Source organism: Hemiscyllium ocellatum, chromosome 19, assembly GCF_020745735.1.
Source record: "Hemiscyllium ocellatum isolate sHemOce1 chromosome 19, sHemOce1.pat.X.cur, whole genome shotgun sequence".
Lineage (NCBI taxonomy): Eukaryota > Metazoa > Chordata > Chondrichthyes > Orectolobiformes > Hemiscylliidae > Hemiscyllium > Hemiscyllium ocellatum.
The window spans coordinates 20003024-20026255 of NC_083419.1; the positions used below are offsets into that span (position 1 = coordinate 20003024).

Genomic DNA, 23232 nt, shown 5'->3' on the forward strand with positions numbered 1-23232 from the left:
TTTATTGTTGCACAGTACAGGATACGACAGCAATGCAGAGTGCTGTGCTGCAAAGGATAAGGCAGCAATGCAGAGTGCTGTGCTGTACAGGATACGACAGCAATGCAGAGTGCTGTGCTGTACAGGATAAGGCAGCAATGCAGAGTGCTGTGCTGTACAGGATAAGGCAGCAATGCAGACTGCTGTGCTGCAAAGGATAAGGCAGCAATGCAGAGTGCTGTGCTGCAAAGAATAAGGCAGCAATGCAGAGTGCTGTGGTGAACAGGATAAGGCAGCAATGCAGAGTGCTGTGCTGTACAGGATAAGGCAGCAATGCAGAGTGCTGTGCTGTACAGGATAAGGCAGCAATGCAGAGTGCTGTGCTGCAAAGGATAAGGCAGCAATGCAGACTGCTGTGGTATACAGGATAAGGCAGCAATGCAGAGTGCTGTGCTGTACAGGATAAGGCAGCAATGTAGACTTCTGTGGTATACAGGATAAGGCAGCAATGTAGACTTCTGTGCTGTAAAGGATAAGGCAGCAATGCAGAGTGCTGTGCTGTACAGGATAAGGCAGCAATGCAGACTGCTGTGGTGTACAGGATAAGGCAGCAATGCAGAGTGCTGTGGTGTACAGGATAAGGCAGCAATGCAGAGTGCTGTGCTGTAAAGGATAAGGCAGCAATGCAGAGTGCTGTGCTGTACAGGATAAGGCAGCAATGCAGACTGCTGTGGTGTACAGGATAAGGCAGCAATGCAGACTGCTGTGGTGTACAGGATAAGGCAGCAATGCAGAGTGCTGTGCTGTACAGGATAAGGCAGCAATGCAGAGTGCTGTGGTGAACAGGATAAGGCAGCAATGTACAGTGCTGTGCTGTACGGGCTCCAACACTGATTAGAACATGAACTTATGACGACTGAGGTCTCAGTGACATCATCTCAGATGTTCATCACATAATGATTCAATCCGATCACTACAAGAAGTCAGCATCTTGCTGAATGCTTCCTTTTACTCTGAGGAAAACTGGAATTTTATTTTGGCTCTTTATCTGATTTTGTTTTTTAAATCTTGCCAACTATAACATTTTTTTGAAGAGTCATTTACCCGGGAATGAAGGGAATTTAAGGCCAAACTCACTGCTCGTTCCTGTAATATTCACACTCTCTCATCCTGCTTATGCCCATCTTTTGTATTCTTTTTGTTCAACCTAGCTGATCTATTTCTGCATCTCTGTGTGACCAATTCTTCAACTTCAATCATGTGCTGAGATGGAGATATGTGGCTCTTTGAAGACAATTCAGCGCATTTATGCATTTTTTTAGAATAAAGGTTATTTCTTTTAGCATATCAAAAGAGAAGCTAACATTTGTTAACTCTGTTTTTTAAAGCATATTTCGCCGGGCAAGCAACATGACAACACCAAAGAAACCTGTTATGGCCAAACACAGGGTGAGTGCAGCAAGTATGAATGATGTTATTTCATCAGGTCCTTTCCTGTTGGAGACATGAGCAGCATGGAAGAGTATTTGTTTGAAATGCCAGCATTTCTGCATCAAAATTATGAGTGGGTGGGACTGTGCATGCAGGAGAGAGCGTAGCCCAGTGTTGAGCGTAGGTAACCATAGGGCCAGGTTAGAAGGCTTGTTCTGGTTCTCTGGGATTTTGTCTCAGTTGTTTTAAAGGTTGTTACACCCTTTTGCCCCCTTAACCTCCCCTGTCCTCCTTGGCCATTCATATCAGATCGAAGACCCGCCTACTCCAGAAGTGAGTAACACCATCTTTGAACAAATTGAATGGAAAGTAGCTGGAGTAGGCTAAATGGGTGATTACTGGTAATGATTAACAGTTTTAAAAAAAACACAAAAAAAGTGATGATTTGGTGGGAAAGCTGTTCCATTGTGTGTGAGAATACTTCTGAATGTAAAAAAAAGGAAAAAAAAAATGCAGAGTAGGCCATGTCAGGCTGGCTATAAATAAACAAGACCAACCAGCAAGCTGTGGAGAAGGTCATATCTGCCAACTATTTTGTCCTTCCGTGTTTATGTTCATCCTGGCTATTATTGGAGCGGTAATGTGTGTTGACCACTGCCTTTAGAGAGAGGTGGGATACAATGCTTTATTTCCTGCTCCAACTCGATTTTGATTTAGTTCCTTCCCTTTCTCCAAACCAGCCCCAGCATTTTTGATGGTTCATATCACCCATAATGGGCTTTGCTTGTAAATTTTGAGTTGGCTGCACGGAAGATTAATACTTGGCTTCCTTACTGCGGTTTGTTTGAACTTTGCAGGTTGAATTTGATGTAAATGGAGGCCAACTTCTGAGTGGAACATGAAACAGGGGCTTCAGCATCCAGATCCTATTCCCCCAATTTGTAAACTTGGGGAATCAGTTTAACTCCACAAAAAAAACTCCAAAGCCTGAATTAATGAAATATTTGTATACCTAGATTAATATTAATTCCTGTGTTGCGGATCTCAGCAGTGAATCCAGAATTGGAGAATGTGGCCAACTGTGATCATGCGGCACTGTGGCACAGTGGTTAGCACTACTGCCTCACAGTGTCCGAGACCCGGATTCAATTCCCGCCTCAGGCGACTGACTGTGTAGAGTTTGCACATTCTCCCCTTGTCTGCGTGGGTTTCCTCCGGGTGCTCCGGTTTCCTCCTACAGTCCAAAAAATGTGCAGGTTAGGTGAATTGGCCATGCTAAATTGCCCGTAGTGTTAGGTAAATGTAGGGGAATGGGTCTGGGTGGGTTGCGCTTCGGAGGGTTGGTGTGGATTTGTTGGGCCGAAGGGCCTGTTTCCACACTGTAAGTAATCTAATCTAATCTAATGTGAACCTTAGTTGAGAGTGTGTTGCTGGAAAAGCACAGCAGGTCAGGCAGCATCCAAGGAGCTGGAAAATTGATGTTTTGGGCCAGAGCCCTTCATCAGGAACTGACTGACGTGTTGTGCTTTTCCAGCAACATACTCTCAACTCTAATCTCCAGCATCTGCAGACCTCACTGTCTCCATCATGTGAACCATAGCTAATTCACATGGATTGATGCACTGAGTGTGACGGGCAATGAAGCACTGTACCTAGCACCACCTGAAAACCAGAGACTGGCCTGCATACAGTGCTGTCTTAATATTCAAGCTCTACTGAAGAAGCCAAGTAGTGCAGCAACAAACTGCTGCCAATGTATCAATGGGAAACATTGAGTGGTTCCATAGCTGAGAGCAGGTTCTCCTCCAGGCTGCATGTGAAAGATGGAAGGTAATTTTCCTCAGGCTTGGAAGATGGCATTTTCCTGCCTGGCCAAAGAAGCCTGGATAGAGATAACATTGGAGGTCAGCAATCATGAGTCAATCAAAGCTCATGAGCCTTCTTAATGCAGCAATGTGTTGCTGTGGAGTCCCTGTACATATGTGGATCCCTGGAAGGAATTAGATGCATAAAAGTTCAATGCAACTGCATCACACATCTGCTGCATGGGTTTTCAGTAAGATCCTGATGAGGGGCTTATGCCCGAAACATCAATTTTCCTGCTCCTCAGATGCTGCCTGACCTGCTGTGCTTTTCGAGCATCACCCTCTCGACTTTGTCCTCCAGCATCTCCAGTCCTCCCCTTCTCCTGGATCAATTGTCCTGTTTGTGTTCCCCATTATCACGCAATGTTGTTGGATGAGTTTATTCCCTGGTTCCCAGGAATCCAGCTGGACACTGTAGCACTGTACCTGCACTTGCTCTGCTGAGAAGCCATGGCCACAATTGAAACCACTGATCCGCAGAGCTGTTTCCCATTGTCCTTTGAGATGACCCACTGACACATGTTTCTCAGCCTCAGTTTCTCAGCCTGCAAGTTCCCGTTCCTCGGAGCTGGTCCAACAACATTTTCCCCTCAGTTTTGACTTCTGCCTCTTGCCCCACAGTTTGGTATCCCCTTTCTTTCAACCATCCACAGCATACTAGAGGCAACTGTGATATGACTGACATCTATATGTGAAGCTGAAGATTCTCCTAGCTCCTATCAACGCTCTGTGTTCAGGAATTTGAATGCCCGTGATCCCAATGTGCTGCTTATTCAATTTGGAACACTAAACCTCACTTGATTGCATTTGATTCATTGTTAATTGCCTACATGACATGCACAGTTTGTTTCCTGCTGCATTTTAGTCATAACTCACATTGTAAGCTTCCTGCAGCTGGAAAAATGTAGAATCAATATCGAACCATTGTGCTTCCCCTCCCAGTTCTATGTCTGTCCATCCTCCCACCCTGCTTTGTAGTTAGATTGAGCAAGCCATATTAGATTACACCCATATTTATGCCTGACTTACATGCTTCCAATTGAACATCAATAGATTTTCCAGAAGAATCATTTCATACAAATTCTAGATTAGAGTGGTGCTGGAAAAGCACAGCAGTTCAGGTAGCATCCGAGGAGCAGGAAAATTGACTTTTCAGGCAAAAGCCCTTCAGCAGGAATACAGGCAGAGTGCCTACAGGGTGGAGAGATAAATGAGAGGAGGGTGGGGGTGGGGACAAAGTAGCATAGAGTACAATAGGTGAATGGGGGTGGGGATGGAGGTGATAGGTCAGAGAGGTGGGTGGGGAAAGGTAGCAAAGAGTACAATGGGTGAATGGGGTTGGGATGAAGGTGATAGGTCAGAGAGGAGGGTGGAGTGGATAGATGGAAAGGAAGATAGGCAGGTAGGACAAGTCATGGGGACAATGCTGAGCTGGAAGTTTGGAACTGGGGTGAGGTGGGGGAAGGGAAAATGAGGAAACTGGTGAAGTCCACATTGATGCCCTGGGGTTGATCTCTCCACCCTGCAGGCACTCTGCCTCTATTCCTGATGAAGGGCTTTTGCCTGAAGTGTTGATTTTCCTGCTCCTCGGATGCTGCCTGAATTGCTGTGCTTTTCCAGCACCACTCTAATCTAGAATCTGGTTTCCAGCATCTGCAGTCCTTGTTTTTACCCCATTTCATACAAACACAATCCTTCATGTATTACCATATCAAGGGTCAAATTCAGTGCAAGCATATCATTCCATTTCTGCTAGAATTTTGGTACTTTTTTTATAATGCATGAAAATGGTATATCCTATATGGAATAATTTTTAATGATGGCATTGCTCATCATATTAAATTTTTTGTTAATGACATTTAGTCTTTTAAGCTACTTGTGAAACTTTGTCTTTTAAATAAATTCTGCAAAGGCTCTGGCATCAGAAAGTTGACTAATCTCAATGTAAAAGTTTTGTTCTTAATTATTTGTAAACAGGCCTACCTTAACCAGCATAAAGGTGACTGCTCTCTTCAGAAGGTTTTCCATATTGTCATCATGGCTCTAATGGGTCTCATGGCCTTTTGGTAAGAAACTAAACTTGGTTAACATCATGCAGCAGTTTCTCAATTTGTTCTGCATTTTTTAGTTTCTGGTTCAGGGCTATGATTGCAGCTATGATCTGTGATTCTTCAGTGTTTGTCCCAGCCAGTGGGATAAAGAAAACATGTTGAACTTGCTGGTTTACTTATAATGTCCATTTACTGTTCCCTGGATGAGAGAAGCAATTCATTTCAATCTTGTGTCAATGACTGCTCTTTACTTGATCCATTGTAACAATGTAAATAAGAGTGCCATGATCTTCCATTTTCATATTATCTTCCAATGAATAACCTATTCACTGTTTCTGCTGACCAGGACTGCACAAAACCTCCTATTAAAGGTTCAACAGAATGTATAACATCTAGTTTAATATTCAGTTCGTACCAAATGTCAGAAAGCTGAAAGAACAAGATGTTATAGTATTAATATGCTATGAAATAGTATTGATATGCTAATTTTAAGTTTTAAAGTAGATGATTGAAGAAAGCAAAGTCTGAGGGAGCTGAGAGTGCTACAGTTTTGACAATAATTGAGTGAAATGAGTTGGAGGATGAGTGTGGGAACATTAGAATTTTTACTACTGAAGGATAATTGTGCCATGTCATTTTATTGCCTAGTTGTAAATATTCTGAAGAACTTCTGGAACTGTTATTGACTTAATTTTCCATTGGATGTTTGGTTAAATGTGTAGCCAGTGAATAAGAAATGAAGATATTAATCTCAATTTAATATCCATAGCAATATGACTAAAATGACTAAACAATAAACTATCCTTAACTTGACAATTCAAGCTCCTTTACTGGGGCAGTCACATTGTGGAGAATGATTCACCCTGTTCACAGACACTGAGTTAGGATCTGCCAATGCCACTTAGCTCGTGACATTATTACTGCTTTGATTCAAAAGTGGACAAAGTATTTGAGATCGTGGTGAGGCGAAAGTGACTGTCCTTGTCATCACAGCAGCATTTGACTGAGTGTGAGATTAAGGAATCCTAGCAAAACTGCATGTGATGGGAAAATTCTGTCCTGCTGTTTTTGGATGCCAATAATCTCAATTTTGAGAGATTGATGCAGGAGTTTTTCAGGGTAATGTCCCAGTTCCAACTATATTCAACTGCTTCATCAGTGACCTTTCCTCTAACATAAGATCAGACGTGGAATATTTGCACAATATTCAGCACCATTTGTAACCACTTAGGTACAGAAGCAGGATGAGCCCAAATACGGCAAGACCTGGTTGTTGCCCTCGGGCCATTAAATGGGAGGCAACGTTTTCATGATACAGACGTCAGGTAATGTTGAATTCTAACATGAATTCTAACCACATCCCCTTGACATTCAATGGCATCCCCATTGCTGAATCCTCACATATTAAAATTCTGGGGTTAATATTGACCAGAAACTGAACTGGTCAGCCATATAAATGCTGTGTTTGTAAGCGCTGGTCAGAGGCAGGGAATTCTTTTGTGAATCTGTGACACTTATATCTTGTGAATGAATTAAGAAAAAAACTTCACACATATGCACTCCTTCCTGCCATTTCAAAATGTTGTATCCAATGGAAAATAGATTTACTGGATCAGTCAGAAAACTATCTCGGATTGATATTACTTGTACAGTCATTCTTTATTTTGTGGCATGAGAAAAACCTCTGGTTATCATTGAAATCATAGAACGTTTGCAGCACAGAAGATCAATTGTCCATGCATCTGCACCAGCTGCACTACCCACCCAATCTAATCCAATATTGCAGCATTAAATTTGTGTTACAACACATGAGTATCCAACTAGATATCTTTTAAATGATTTGAGAATCTCTATAAATGCCACTATAAATGCCGGAGGAAACATCACAGAAGCGCTTCACAGGAGGCTCCCAAGCACTGAGGATGTCACCTAGACAAGGGACGAAACATCTGAACACAAATTCCCAGCTCGGCGAACAGAACCACAACAACGAGCACCCGAGCTACAAATCTTCTCACAAACTTTGAATCTCTGCTTCTGCTATCTTTGAGGAGAGTTCCAGACCCCTACTGCTCTCTGGGTGAAAAATGTTTCCTCATCACACCTCTATTCTTTCTACAAATCAATGCTCTATTGTCCTGACCTCCCTGCTAAAGTAGATAGGCACTGTTGTCATTACTTAAACCCCTCACAATTTTGTAGATTGCAATTTAATCTCTACTAGCTTCACCTATTCCAATAACAACCATCTGAGCCTATCCAATATTTCCTCACCTGCAATTTTCTCATCCAGACCAGAACTGCAGACAGTATTCAGGTTGTTGCCTAACATTATTTATACAGTTTCAGGGTAACATCTCTTATCTTATATTCTAGGTTAATAACAGAAATGACTTGGCATGCCTTTTTAATCAACTTAGTGACCTATCCTGCTACCATCAAGGATCTGTGGACATTTTGCTCCAAGATCCCCTATCACTTATTCCTCTGCCTTGTTTGATCTCCCCAAATGTATCATCTCACACTTCCTCCTCACTGTGCTAATTACCAATTTGATTATAACAGCATTAGTGTCAGTGGAATCTTTGTCTCTTGATAGATGAACAGAGCATATAATTGCTACAATTGTAGTGGCTTCCCAAGTAGCAATAGATGAGGAATGGTTATTTGTATGGCCATAATCCATTTGTTTCCTGAAAATCAAGCTTGCTTACCTACAATAATAGGCTGTGAGTTTAAGCTCTACCTACTTCAGTTTAAGTGAAAAGGTGCTGGTAACACTAGCTCTTGTAGAATACAATGTCCAGCTTTCTTGTTATGTTTTCATGGTCGTTGTATTTAAACAGTGTACTAGATCAGGGAACAGTTAGTGACAGCAGAACAGCAGCTTTTAACTAAGACCGTTTGGGCTTGAATAAGTTGAATCAGTTGAAACTTTTATTTACACTTAAGCCAAATTAACCAGAGGTAAGGAAAATTAATTGTTTATCTATAGAGTTATTTATATTAGTTATGTGACAAATAACACTTCGTTTTTATGACAGTGTCATTTTGATATCCGCACTTTACGTACTAACGTTGAATGAAGAACGAAGTGCTGTTAACAAGCTGAATGAAAGGTAAATACTTTGTAATACGTCAGTACAACTACCTCTAAAGTTTTTCTGTTTACAGTGGGACATGGTCATTTCCTGACTACCTTGCTGTTTTTAACAAAATAAAAGTCAGCTCTTTGGTTGGTGATATGTTTAGTTTTAAATAAAGATTTCACAAAAATATGTTAACTCACTGGTTATGCTTACTGTTACAGCTTTATTTCAGAGTCATTTACCACAAACAAGCAATCTACCTTTATAACATATACAGCATTGCCAGGTAAGTTGTTTCCCTGAATGCATTTGAAGTGTTAAATAGTTTTTAAAAATTATCAATTGTTTTGTAACATAAGCATGCTTTGCCCGTTTTATCTTTAAACAGAAAATGCAAGTTTAGTTTATGCAACAGCAACCTCCGAAATTCCCCGGCCTGAAATAAGCTTCTGTAATATCCTACCTTGTGTCACTGTGCAGTGTTGTGCACTTCAATCACAAAAAAAAGACATTTCTAATGATTGGACAAACAGGAGAATCGCCAAAGGTCTTGTACAAAACTATTTTCAACCAAGTAAGATTTTATGATTCTCTAATCCATTTAAAGAAATGAGCATTTACATTTAAAAAATATTTATAGTATTTTCTTTTCCAAGAACACCAATAGTTGATGGCACTTGCATTGCATAGTCTGTATCGTGTTTTGAATTCCCAAGTGCACACTTTAATGCGGTGTAACTTACCTCTTATTTGTTTAAGAATGATTATAAAGGACCTTCACCAGCAATCCTATGCTGGGTATCAGGATAAGTAAAGTGCAGAAAATATCTTGGAACAGGTTAAGCTTCCATAATGCAATGAGTGATAGTGATGGTGAAGACCATAATTTGAGCTTTATATTTGGTCAAAAATTGTTGCTGTTTGAAAATATTCACTTACAGAAAACAGATTTGAACTATGTATCGCTACACTAATTTAGCGAAATGCCTGACTGGTGCACCAATATAGTTTCTCCTGGATTTTGTTTTCCTGTTCTCTGAGTAAGCTCCAGAGAAAAAAAAATTGTAATACATCTGTCCTGAGCTTATTTCCAGCTGTAAAGAATTGTGGTGTTTTATACAGTAAGTAACTTAGGACCATGAGGAGAATGGTGGGAGCAATGCTTTACACAAAGACAAGGTTTTATAACCGATACGTTGAAAAATAGATGTAAATAATGCATTCTTATTTATTACTGTTGCCACCACTCAAAAAGAGTCCCCTCCATTATGAGTGTTTAATGTTGGAGAACTTGATAACAAAAACAAGTTCTCAGAAATAAAGTTGTATATTGTACAAACTGTTTAGAATGCCTAATTTTTAATCAAGCACTGGAACTTTTATAGTTAGATTTCTGATTGATTGTGTGCACACAGGTTTAGTCCTAAGGGGGTCCTTTCAACAGTTTACCTCCTGTTGAAAACACTGAAAGTGGTGAGCAAAATAAAATGGTCTAATGTAGACATAAAACTTTCTTGTTTTGCCAGATTTTAAATGAAATTGCAGTAAGAGATACATAAAGGTAGTTTCCATCTCCACTTACCATCTGTCTTTTCCAGCAGAATCTTTGTCCTCTCTATCCAACCTATCAGATGCTGTATTCATCAGATCATCCTCATAAGATCCCTTCATATCACTGATGGCACCTGTCATAACCTCACTATCATTTTAAATTGTCAGACCACTTGTCCAACATCCTCCAACACGATGCTGTCACCAAACTGAGCTGCTGCTCTCCTCTCCTTTAGCATTCTGATTGGACCTTTATCTCCCAGATACCCTATTGCAGTACTCCATCATCATCACTTCCTTTTTCCATGCAATTTTAGGAGATGCAGCACCTATTGTTTTGCCTCCTCCCTTCACACCATCCAAGTCACCAAAGCATTTCTCCCAAATTAAACTGCAATTTACTTGCACTACTTCCATTTTAGCTTACTGAGTTTACTGTTGACAATATGCTGCCTTCTGCATTTGAGAGATCAAATGTGGACTGAATACTCCTTTGCTGACACTTGTATCCAGTCCACTGGAGTGACTTCAAGTTTTCAGTCACCTGACATTTTGTTCCCCCTCCGACCTTCTGTCTTTGGCTTGTTATGATGTTCCATTGAAGCTCAATGCAATCCCAAGAGACAGCACGTCAACGTTTGACTGAGTCCAGAGGCAGAACATTGCTCAATGTTTGCATTCATCACTTTTAGATCAAGCTTCTACTCACACTTCACTTCCTCCTCTTTGTTAGTTTGTTTTTATGCCCCCATTCTTATTTCCTTTAATTTCTGTTCAGGCGGCAGTTATTCTGTCATTCATGCCACCTTGAGATATAGTTTTTGTTTCTTGTTCCATTTATGCTCCTTTGGTTTTGTTCCATAAAATCTTTTTCCATTTTATCTCTCCTGCTCACAAATTTGCTTTTATGTTTTTTCTCCTTTTCTCTTCCCCCTCCACCATACTTAGTTAAAACGTATTGCATTTCTAACACCAAACGAGAAAATGCTGGAAAATCTCAGTAGGTCTGGCAGAGAAAAGAGTTGACGTTTCGAGTCTAACTGACCATTTGTCAAAGTTGCCAGACCTGCTGAGATTTTCCAGCGTTTTCTCTTTTGGTTTCAGATTCCAGCATCTGCAGTAATTTGCTTTCTTTTTGCATTTCTAACACTTCAGCTTGGATGAAAGATCACAGACCCGAATCATTGATTCTTTCTCTGATGAATGCTGCTAGAATTCCTGAGATTATTCAGCCTTTACTGCTTTTATTTTCTATTTTGGGCATCCACAATATTTTGCTTTTGCTTTGGTGAAAATTAACCTTCCTGGTATTTTATTTTGACCTTCCTGGAAGAAATTCTATTTGGGCATATTCTCTGCATTTTCATGTATTTTATCAAATACAATACTTCTGTTTAACTGAGCATACTGTACTGGGTGGAAAAGTTTCTGTTCACATCAGCCCATCATCTTATTCTCTTGATTGTCAGCATTTTCAAGGGAGGGCTAAACTGCTCAAAAGATCCCTTCATATCACTGATGGCACCTGTCATAACCTCACCATCATCTTTAAATTGTCAGACCACTTGTCCAACATCCAACAATGGAGGATGTGAAATTTCCTCCAATTATATATTGGGATGAACGAAACTATTGTCTTTGGTCCCTCCTACTGAACCACTAGATCCCTCTCTCTTCCTGGTGACTCTGATGCTGATGGAAATTGCTTGCAATATTGACTTATCACTTCATCAAAATTGATGCCAATGTCAACATTTATGCCATCAGAAGACTGCTTATTTTCATCTCCATTTGGTCACCAACTCCAGTCTTGTCTGAACTCATCTACAACTAAGTGCACACCTATTCTTTTATTACTTAAAGACTTGGTCATTCTGATGCGCCCTGCCCAGCTTCACGTTTTCCATTCGTTGTAAATGTAAGGTCATCCACAACACTGCCCTTTTCTTAACTTGAATCAAGTCTTGTTTGTCCCTCACTTCTGTGCTGACTGACCTACAATATCTCCTCGTTAAGCTATGTCTTGAATTTTATATTTCTATCTTTGTCTTCTAATTACTTCATTGTCTCACCACAAGCTATTTACGTAAGCTTCCGCAATCCTATACCTCTCCCAGACATGTATATTCCTCAAGTTTTGGGCTCCTAATCATCCTGATTTTAATTACTCTATCATGGATAGCCATGCCTTTGGCTGTCTTGTCGTAAGTTCTGATCTCATTAAATATTCCACCTGTTCCTTAAGGTGTTGCATGAAAATATTCATCTGTCTTAATATTTCCTTATATGGCTTGATATGAACATTTGTTTGTTCAACTACATATGTATCTTTGAATGTCTGGTCTGACTCATTAGGTTTTTAAACCTTTGACTATTAACAGTTATAGAGCTTAAACGGCATTGAAACTAGCACAAAATGTGCACGTTTTGTTTCACTACACGATGAGTTTTGCTTCTTATGTTTAATAAATTCAACTGCAACATATTTTCAGTTCCAGGATTTCAATAAATCACAGATGTGCTTGTTCTCAAATGTTAGATAACAAGGTTTTGAATTCTTCTTTCAGAACTGGTATCAAGCCAAATAAATATGAAGAGAAATCACAATAGTGATTGTAAGTAAAATCTTTAGTTTGTTTCTATATCTTCAATAACAAATTGGTAACTGTTGATTTTTAAAAAAAACGTTGTTGTATAATGTTATGATAAAATATAATTATCAACTATTTGCTAATTTAGTTACATGTTTCCTAAACGAGAGTGATCTATTTCAGAATGTTTCCCTAGCATTGGGATTTGAAAATGCATCATAGACCAGGAATTAAAAAGACAGCAAAGAGACTGACTGCTTGTTTTTAAACAGCAAAGATTTTTTTTTAAATCTCTGGATAAAAATTGGTAATGGGAAACATTGTTGATGTAAGATAAATGATGCTTTAATGAGCAATAAGGAAATATTACAGGAACTTTTATAGGATGATAATAGGCAGATCTGATCCAGATTTTGACAACATTCCCAACTTTACCACTTTCACTCAATACAGTATTCGAGTATCAGCCTAAATTATGTCTGAAGTGATATGTCACCTAAGTGACATTATGTTTTCTGTCTTCACAACTTCAAGCTTGTGACTCAGGCTTCAACTATTCTGTCACATAATAAATAATCATAGATAAGATTGAAACAATCAATCCATACTTGTCAAATCAATATATTTATTGTATTATATGAAAAATATAAGACATAATGTTGTTACACTGGGTTTTAAGCTAAACATGATACTAAGAGAAACTTGGCTTTCCCTCAAGAAGAGTAAAGTATGTAATAGAATAACCATTACGGGCTTCTGGGTATACAAATCTTGATGGGCTGAATGATCCTTACTGAAATATATTAATTTGGTGTCAACTTTCATCGCGTTGTTCTACAAATAAATAGTGGTAAAACATTTATTGTTATATTTGCTGCACAGAGCACTGGCACTTAAGAGCTATAAAGAAATGTATGCATCACAGAACTGATTAAGAGTGATTGGGTCATTTGGTGAAATGTATTTCAGTAAAGTTGATATTTTGAACAGTTACATTGGTTAAAAAATTGTTTTGCAAATTGAATTTTACTGATTTTGGTTTGTTTTTGATATTCATAGGGTTTGATACATCTATTAGATCAATAAGAGTTATGGAAAGTCAGCAACAAATTGACCAACGTTACTGTGTTAAAGGAATTCATTGTGGGTTAGTTACTTTAAATATTATTGATATAACTATTTCATTTGTCAGAAAACAATCCTACTTCGATTGGTGTTTTTCTATTACGTTTTTCAAATTTATGGTCAGAGTTGGGAAAATATCAAACCAATGTTGATTGGAATTTAACTTGGACATGGCTCTATTTGTGATAGGTCAGACACCAAGATACAGTATATGTTACAATTCATTCAATTCATTAATTCTTGAGAATAATATTTCCCCATGCTAATTATATTCATATGTTTCTTAGTTGTCATTTCATTTTTCAGTTTTGTAGAAGGGGGTTTTCTCATAATTCTCATAACCTCTGTTTTGTTTAACTTTCCAATAGTTTTGCTTTTATTACAAGTGATAGGACCTTGGTTGCTCCATCCCAGTTTACACTCTAATTATGTTAATTCTTCGTCCAATGATAGCATTGATTACAAATCTTTTGGCTTTTCTAGTGTAGTGGTCATGTCCCTACCTCTGAACCAGGAGGCTAAGATTCAAGTCTTCATCTGCTCCAGAGGTGTGTAACATCATCTCTGAAAAGGTTGATCGGAAAATATCTGGATTGCTAATTTTGCAGAGTGATGAGTGAGGGAAAACTTTGTAAAATAGTTGTTTGAGAGCCGAGTCTTTCTGTTTTATTCTTGGACTATAATTGCATAATCAGTTTGTAAGGCTTTTGAAGGATGCAGATCAAAAGATACCAATTGTAGTCATTTTGGCTTGTGAAGTCACATGCCACTAATGGGTATTTCACCTCTGTTTGAGCAATGAGTGGGCTAAATGCATTTGAACTGTTATTTAAAATAGTACAGCTATTTTATATTGTATATGTAGTCCTTGGCATTCAAAGTTTAATAACTATGTGCTTTGCATGACTGATGAAACTACTGTACTTTGTTTTCAAATTAGTTTTGTTTTCACTACTCATCATTCAGGAATGGCAGCTATAGCTACGTAATTCCAATCAACAAGTATACCCCTGTTAATATGAGAATTACTTTGGAAATGAAGTAAGTACAATTATAAAGGTTTGTATTTTATTTTCTTTCTAAATTAAACCCTAATTAGCCTGTAAGTACCAATATTTATTTGTAATCATACCTTCTACAGTTTCCCATGGATTAAACTTAATTCAAGCCTGTTGTTTGAAATGAATTATTTGATGACGTTTCTTATATTTTCTAATGGATTTTGTTTAAGAATATTTAAACGTTTTTTAAGCATGCTGATGTGATTTTTCTGTTTTGGAATACTATGTGATATTGTTGCAAGGTGACACATTTTGTTAATTCTAATCACATGAATTTTCATTTTGTACATTTGATAATGCTACTACTAATTAATAATTTGAAATATTAGCGTGGCAACATTATTAATAACGCAGTACAGGTTCGTGTTGGAAGGCAATTTTTCAGTTAAAAGGATTTGCTGTAATTTTAACTGCATTTTTGCATGATCAAATATTTGCAAGTCAAAACTGCAGTGTTCTGTGCATGCATAGGTTAGAGAATTGCAACTTAGAAAAAGCTGCAAGCAAATATGTTGGGCTGATCAATGTTAGGATGGATCTGTTTGTGAAAACTTCTTGTGCATTATTTAATTAATAGGAAAAGGGAATAGCCATTCCCAAAACAATGTGCCTTCTGTTTTACCACAGCTTTGTGGCCCTTGCCTATCCTTCATTGGAGAAAAATGTCCATTATTTTGGTCACCTGTATTTTATAAACTTTATGTCAGGAGAAACGGAGGACTGCATATGCTGGAGATCAGAGTTGGGAGTGTGGTGCTGGAAAAGCATAGAAGGTCAGGCAGCATCCTAGGAGCAGGAGAATCGATGTTTTGGGCATAAGCCCTTCATCAGGAACCTTTATGCCATGAAGAGTTACTCAGCATTAAGATTGTTATGAAAATGTGGGTATACTGTACCTTTAAGAAAGTTAAAAGCTAACAGAACTACCTGACAACACTAAGTGTTCTCCACAAGATACGATGAAGCATGTGGTGCAGCAGTTGGTGTAGCCTGTGTCCTAACAGTTTGGGGGTTCCTGGTCGGGATTTAAACTGGTGTAGACAGATTTGAATAGTTTTGGGGGTTTGGAAAATCTCATCTGATTTAAACACTTGCAAGTTAGTGTCCCAGATCTTTAAATAAAATGTAGGTGGGACAATTTGTTTAATTTCGGTGACTTGTGGTTGATTAAATTAAAAGTGAGAGAAATGGCACTTAAAATTGCTAAAGGAGGTTCTGGGATTTGAAGATGATTCTCAAATTTGCCAAGAAAGTTTAGAATCGAAGAAAAAGGCCATACTTTCAGAATTAGCAAATAAGTTAGATTTGGGTTTTACCAAGGACAAAAGTAAAGCTGAAATTGTAATGGAATTACTCAAACACTTAGGTATGTTAGAGAAACAGACAAATGCAGTCGAGGTAAAAAAAAACTTAAATTACAATTGAGGAAATTGGAGTTAGAAGATGAAGAGAGGGAGAGAGGAGAGAGAGGGAAAAGCGAGAGAGAGAAGGTTCTTGGTTGAGCAAAGGGAGAGAGAGAGAGGAAAAAGAGAGAGAGAAAAGGTTCTTAACTAAGCAAAACGAAAAAGAGAGAATTTGAACGTGTGCAGTTGTGGCTTAGTCAGCAAAGTCAAGTTAACAGGATGGAGCTTAAAACAGAAGGTAGAAATATAAACAAATATGTCAAAACTTCTCATTTTGATGAAAAAGATGTTGAAGACTTTATTTCATTTGAAAAATTGACTAGACAGATGAAGTAGTCGAGGATTTATGGATAATGCTAGTTCAGACTAACGTGGTAGGCAGAGCTAATGAGGTATTTGCCCCACTGTTAGATAAGGGTTTAATAGATTATGAAGAGGTTAAACAGGTTATTTTAAGTGCTTATGAATTGGTACCAGAAGCATACAGACAGTGGTTCAGAAACACAAAGAAGGAACCAGGTCAGATTTATGTTGAGTTTAAAATAATTAAACATAATAATTTTGATTAATGGGTGTATGCTTTGAAAATAGATAGGACCTTTGAGGCTTTAAGAGAGATTATTCTGCTGGAGGAGTTTAAAAACTCACTTACAGAGATGGTAAGGATTCCTATGGAGGAACAGAAAGTTCAAGAAGTGAGAAGGGCAGCAGAATTAGCAGATCAGAACATGTTGGTGCATAAGACAAGCTTCTGGCCAGAATTTCATCTTGTGAGGGATAGAAATTGGGAGAAGGGGAGATCCTACACAACGAAACCAAGAGTAGAGAGCACTGGTAAGAACTTACCACAGGATAAAAAAGAAGCCCAAGAGGATAGAAAGGCCTCGGGTGTTTCCACTGTGATAAAGTGGGACAAGTAAAGTCACAGTGTTGATCGTTAAAGAAGGGGTTGTGGGAAAAGATGAGGTAAAAGGAGCTAAGCCAGTGGCATTAGTGAAGGTAGTAAAGGAGACCTCAAGAAGAGCCGAGGAGCTGCAGGAGAGTGCACAGCCTAGGCAGAGGCTGGGTATGGAATTAGTACCTGATCTCTACAAAGAATTTGCCTCTGTGGGTAAAGTTTACTCAGAAAGAACAGGGGAGAAGGACAAGAAATTATAACTTTGAGAGATACAGGATTTAACCAGTCGCTGATAGGAAGGGATGAGCAAATATACACCCTTTCTGACCTGTTACCTGAGAGTATGGTAATTTGTGGGATAGATGGACAGAGATTTAGTGTTCCCCTCTGTAAGATCAGGTTGGAGTGCCGACTCAAGACTGGGGAAGTTACAGTGGGAGCAGTTCCAGGAATTCAGTTTGTTCTTGGGAATGATTTTCGATGTTTCGGGCAAAAGTCCTTCATCAGGAATGAGGAAAGTGTGTCCAGCAGGCTAAGATAAAAGGTAGGGAGGAGGGACTTGGGGGAGGGGCGATGGAGATGTGATAGGTGGAAGGAGGTCAAGGTGAGGGTGATAGGCCCCATTCCAGCCTATCACCCTCACCTTGACCTTGACCCCTTCTCCCGCCTCCAACACACTCCATCCACCTGGACACCCCGTGCTGGCCTCTTACCCGCCCTCGATCTATTTATAGCCAACTGCCGCCGCGACATTAACCGACTCAATCTGTCCACCCCTCTTAACCACTCCAACCTCTCACCCTCAGAACATGCAGCCCTCCACTCCCTCCGCTCCAATCCCAACCTCACCATCAAACCGGCAGACAAGGGAGGCGCGGTAGTAGTTTGGCGCACCGACTTTTATACCGCTGAGGCCAAACGCCAGCTCGCGGACGCCTCCTCCTATTGCCCCCTTGACCATGACCCCACCTCCCACCACCAAACCATCATCTCCGAGACCATCCATAACCTCATCACCTCAGAGGACCTCCCATCCACCGCCTCCAACCTCATAGTCCCACAACCCCGCACCGCCCGTTTCTACCTCCTGCCCAAAATCCACAAACCTGACTGCCCTGGCCGACCCATTGTCTCAGCCTGCTCCTGCCCCACCGAACTCATCTCCGCGTGCCTCGACACGGTTCTGTCCCCCTTAGTCCAAGAACTCCCCACCTACGTTCAGGACACCACCCACGCCCTCCACCTCCTCCATGATTTTCGCTTCCCCGGTCCCCAACGCCTTATCTTCACGATGGACATCCAGTCCCTGTACACCTCCATCCCCCATCACGAAGGAGTCAAAGCCCTCCACTTCTTCCTTTCCCGCCGCACCAACCAGTACCCTTCCACTGACACCCTCCTTTGACTGACTGAACTGGTCCTCACCCTGAACAACTTCTCTTTCCAATCCTCCCACTTCCTCCAAACTGAAGGAGTTACCATGGGCACCCGCATGGGCCCCAGCTATGCCTGTCTCTTCGTAGGATATGTGGAACAGTCCATCTTCCGCAACTACACTGGCACCACCCCCCACCTTTTCCTCCGCTACATCGATGACTGTATCGGCGCTGCCTTGTGCTCCCACGAGGAGGTTGAACAGTTCATCAACTTTACCAACACCTTCCATCCTGACCTCAAATTCACCTGGACTATCTCAGACTCCTCCCTCCCCTTCCTAGACCTTTCCATTTCTATCTCGGGCGACCGAATTAACACAGACATCTACTATAAACCGACTGACTCCCACAGCTACCTGGACTACACCTCCTACCACCCTGCCCCCTGTAAAAACGCCATCCCATAGTCCCAATTCCTTCGTCTCCGCCGCATCTGCTCCCAGGAGGACCAGTTCCAATACCGTACAACCCAGATGGCCTCCTTCTTCAAAGACTGCAGATTCCCCCCAGACGTGATCGACGATGCCCTCCACCGCATCTCCTCCACTTCCCGCTCCTCCGCCCTTGAGCCCTGCTTCCCCAACCGCCACCAAGACAGAACCCCACTGGTTCTCACCTACCACCCCACCAACCTCCGTATACAGCGTATCATCCGCCGTCATTCCCGCCACCTCCAAACGGACCCCACCACCAGAGATATATTTCCCTCCCCTCCCCTATTAGCATTCCGCAAAGACCACTCCCTCGTCAGGTCCACACCCCCCACCAACCCAACCTCCACTCCCGGCACCTTCCCCTGCAACCGCAGGAAATGCAAAACTTGTGCCCACACCTCCTCCTTACCTCTCTCCAAGGCCCCAAGGGATCCTTCCATATCCACCACAAATTCACCTGCACCTCCACACACATCATCTATTGCATCCGCTGCACCCGATGTGGCCTCCTCTATATTGGGGAGACGGGCCGCCTACTTGCGGAACGCTTCAAGGAACACCTCTGGGACGCCCGGACCAACCAACCCAACCACCCCATGGCTCAACACTTTAACTCTCCCTCCTACTCCACCAAGGACATGCAGGTCCTTGGACTCCTCCATCGCCAGAACATAACAACACGACGGTTGGAGGAAAAGCGCCTCATCTTCTGCCTGGGAACCCTCCAACCACAAGGGATGAACTCAGATTTCTTCAGTTTCCTCATTTCCCCTCCCCCCACCTTGTCTCAGTCGATTCCCTCGAACTTAGCACCGCCCTCCTAACCTGCAATTTTCTTCCTGACCTCTCCGCCCCACCCCACTCCGGCCTCTCACCCTCACCTTGACCTCCTTCCACCTATTACATCTCCATCGCCCCTCCCCCAAGTCCCTCCTCCCTACCTTTTATCTTAGCCTGCTGGACACACTTTCGTCATTCCTGATGAAGGGCTTTTGCCAGAAACATCGAATTTCCTGTTCCTTGGATGCTGCCTGACCTGCTGCGCTTTAACCAGCAACACATTTTCAGCTCTGATCTCCAGCATCTGCAGACCTCACTTTTTACTTGGGAATGATTTGGCAGGATCCAAGGTAGAAGTGGCACCCCTTGTTGTGGAGAAGACCAAGAAACTGAGGAGTTAAAACAGAAATATCCTGATATTTTCCCAGCCTGTTATGGTAACCAGATCCCACTATCATAAGTCACATCATGAAGTGAAAAGTTAAGATAAAGATGAAAGTGTTGAAGTTCAGTTAGCAGATACCCTGTTTGACATAATGGTGTTGGAAAAACCTGAACAGGCTGAGAGTCAGACAGAAGTGTTCAGTCCTGATAGGCTAAGAAACTTGCAAAGGCAAGACAAGACATGTGGTTGTGTTCTCTGAAAAGGAGGCTGAGAATATTCCGGAGGGTTATTATCTTAAAGATAGAATCCTAAGATGGAAATGGAGACTACGGCAGGTTAGTGCAGAGGAGAAATGGGCTGAAGTGTGCCAGATTGTGTTGCCAGTAGCATACAGACAAGTGGTGTTGCAGGTAGCACATGAATTACCTGTAGGAGGTCACTTTGGGGTACAAAAGACGCAGGCTAAGGTACAAAAACATTTTTATTGGCCTGGAATGCACAAGGATATGGTTAACTTTTGCTGAATGTGTCATACATGCCAAATGGTAGGTAAGCCACAGGCGGTAATAAAACCAGCCCCTTTGTTGCCAATTCCCGCATTTGAAGAACCTTTCACGTGAGTTATAATTGATTGTGTCAGTCCCCTCCAGAGAACTAAAAGTGGGAACCAGTACCTGTTAACCTTAATGGATGTTTAAAATCTGATTGAAGATTTGTAGCTCGGGTATCCGTTGTTGTGGTTCTGCTCGAAGTTTTTGCTGCCACCTTTTTTCCCTTGATACCGTGCAATGGAATTGCCTCTGGAAATCCGATAGACACATCCATTAAGTTGTTGTGGTTCTGTTCGCCGAGCTGGAAGTTTTTGCTGCAAACGTTTCGTTCCCTGGCTAGGGAACATCATCAGTGCTATTGGAGCCTCCTGTGAAGCGCCGCTTTGATGTTTCTTCCGGTATTTATAGTGGTTTGTTCTTGCCGCTTCCGGGTGTCAGTTTCAGCTGTAGTAGTTTGTATGTGGGGTCCAGGTCCATGTGTCTGTTAATGGAGTTTGTGGATGAATGCCATGCCTCTAGGAATTCCCTGGCTGTTCTCTGTCTGGCCTGTCCTATGATGGTAGTGTTTTCCCAGTCAAATTCATGTTCCTGGTTGTCTGAGTGTATGGCTACTAGGGATAGCTGGTCATGTCGTTTTGTGGCTAGCTGATGTTCATGGATGTGGATTGTTAGCTGTCTTCCTGTTTGTCCTATATAGTGTTTTGTGCAGTCCTTGCATGGTATTTTGTAAACTACGTTAGTTTGGCTCGTGCTGGCTATTGGGTCCTTTGTTCTAGTGAGTTGTTGTCTGAGTGTGGAAGTTGGCTTGTGTGCTGTTATGAGTCCTAAGGGTCGCAGTAGTCTGGCTGTCAGTTCTGAGACGCTCCTGACGTATGGTAGTGTGGCTAGTCCTTTTGGTTGTGGCATGTCCTCGTTCCGTGGTCTATCTCTTAGGCATCTGGTGATAAAGTTGCGTGGGTATCTGTTTTTGGCGAATACCTTGTATAGGTGTTCCTCTTCCTCTTTTCGCAGTTCTGGTGTACTGCAGTGTGTTGTGGCTCTTTTGAATAGTGTCCTGATGCAGCTTCGTTTGTGTGTGTTGGGGTGGTTACTTTCATAGTTTAGGACTTGGTCTGTGTGTGTGTTGGTTTCCTGTGTACCCTTGTGGTGAATTCTCCGTTGGGTGTTCTCTCTACTAACACGTCTAGGAATGGGAGTTGGCTATTCTTTTCCTCCTCTCTCGTGAATCGTATTCCTGTGAGTGTGGCGTTGATGATTCGGTGTGTTTTTTCTATTTCTGTGTTTTTGATGATTACAAAGGTGTCATCGACGTATCTGATCCAGAGTTTGGGTTGGATTTGTGGTAGGGCTGTATGTTCTAACCTTTGCATAACTGCCTCTGCTATGAGTCCCGAGATTGGTGATCCCATGGGTGTTCCGTTGATTTGTTTGTATATCTGATTGTTGAATGTAAAGTGTGTGGTGAGGCACAGGTCTAGTAGTTTAAGTATGCCGTCCTTGTTGATAGGTTCGGCCTCCTGTGTTCTGTTATCCCTAGTTATCCCTAGGGACCAGCTATCCCTAGTAGCCATACACTCAGACAACCAGGAACATGAATTTGACTGGGAAAACACTACCATCATAGGACAAGCCAGACAGAGAACAGCCAGGGAATTCCTAGAGGCATGGCATTCATCCACAAACTCCATTAACAGACACATGGACCTGGACCCCATATACAAACCACTACAGCTGAAACTGACACCCGGAAGCGGCAAGAACATCCATCAACAGATACATCGACCTGGACCCCACATACAAACTACTACAGCTGAAACTGACACCCGGAAGCAGCAAGAACAAACCACTATAAATACCGGAAGAAACATCAAAGCAGCACTTCACAGGAGGCTCCAATAGCACTGATGATGTTCCCTAGCCAGGGAACGAAACGTTTGCAGCAAAAACTTCCAGCTCGGCGAACAGAACCACAACAACGGACACCCGAGCTACAAATCTTCAACCAGACTTTAGAGGAGTTAGTACTGGCTACCCAGAGAGATTCAGTTGTACCAAGGGTCAAATTTTACTGCTGGGCTGTTTTAGGAGGTTATGGATAGCTTAGGTGTATAGCACTTTAAATCCAGTGCTGAACACTCTGAATCCCAGGGAGCTTTAGAAAGGTGACATCAGACCTTGAAGACCATGTTGAGAGTGTACTGTCAGGATTACCTGAATGATTGGGATAAAGGTATCCCATTTGTATTGTTTGCCATTAGAGATGCCCCAAATGAATCTACTCAGTTCACTTACTTTGAGTTAATATTTGGGCATGAAGTGAGAGGCCTTTGAAATTAATTAAAGAAAAATTGACAGGACCAATGTTGGAGATCTCACACTTAGATTATCGGAGGTGAGGGAGAGATTAAATCAAGTAGGTAAGTTAGCTAAGCAGCACCTAAAGAGGGCACAGCATAGAACGAAGCAGGTGGCAGATAAAAACTCTGAGAATCGGACGTTTTCCCAAGGGGATGATGTGTTAGTACTGTTACCAGTGATAGGAGATCCTTTCAAAGCCAGGTTTAGTGGTCCCTACCAAATTGAGAAAAAGTTGAATCAGGTG

General features: G+C 41.4%; 1 protein-coding gene across 1 annotated transcript in view; it reads left to right on the forward strand.

Annotated features, from left to right (window-relative positions):
• Positions 1–23232, forward strand: part of LOC132825048 (myelin regulatory factor-like protein) — an 81166-nt gene that overhangs the window by 50236 nt on the left and 7698 nt on the right. The window contains exons 13-18 of the mRNA XM_060840053.1: positions 1368–1428; positions 5253–5341; positions 8371–8445; positions 8637–8701; positions 13617–13704; positions 14649–14723. Of these exons, the coding sequence (XP_060696036.1) occupies positions 1368–1428; positions 5253–5341; positions 8371–8445; positions 8637–8701; positions 13617–13704; positions 14649–14723 (453 nt within the window). The remainder of the gene's footprint in view (positions 1–1367; positions 1429–5252; positions 5342–8370; positions 8446–8636; positions 8702–13616; positions 13705–14648; positions 14724–23232) is intronic.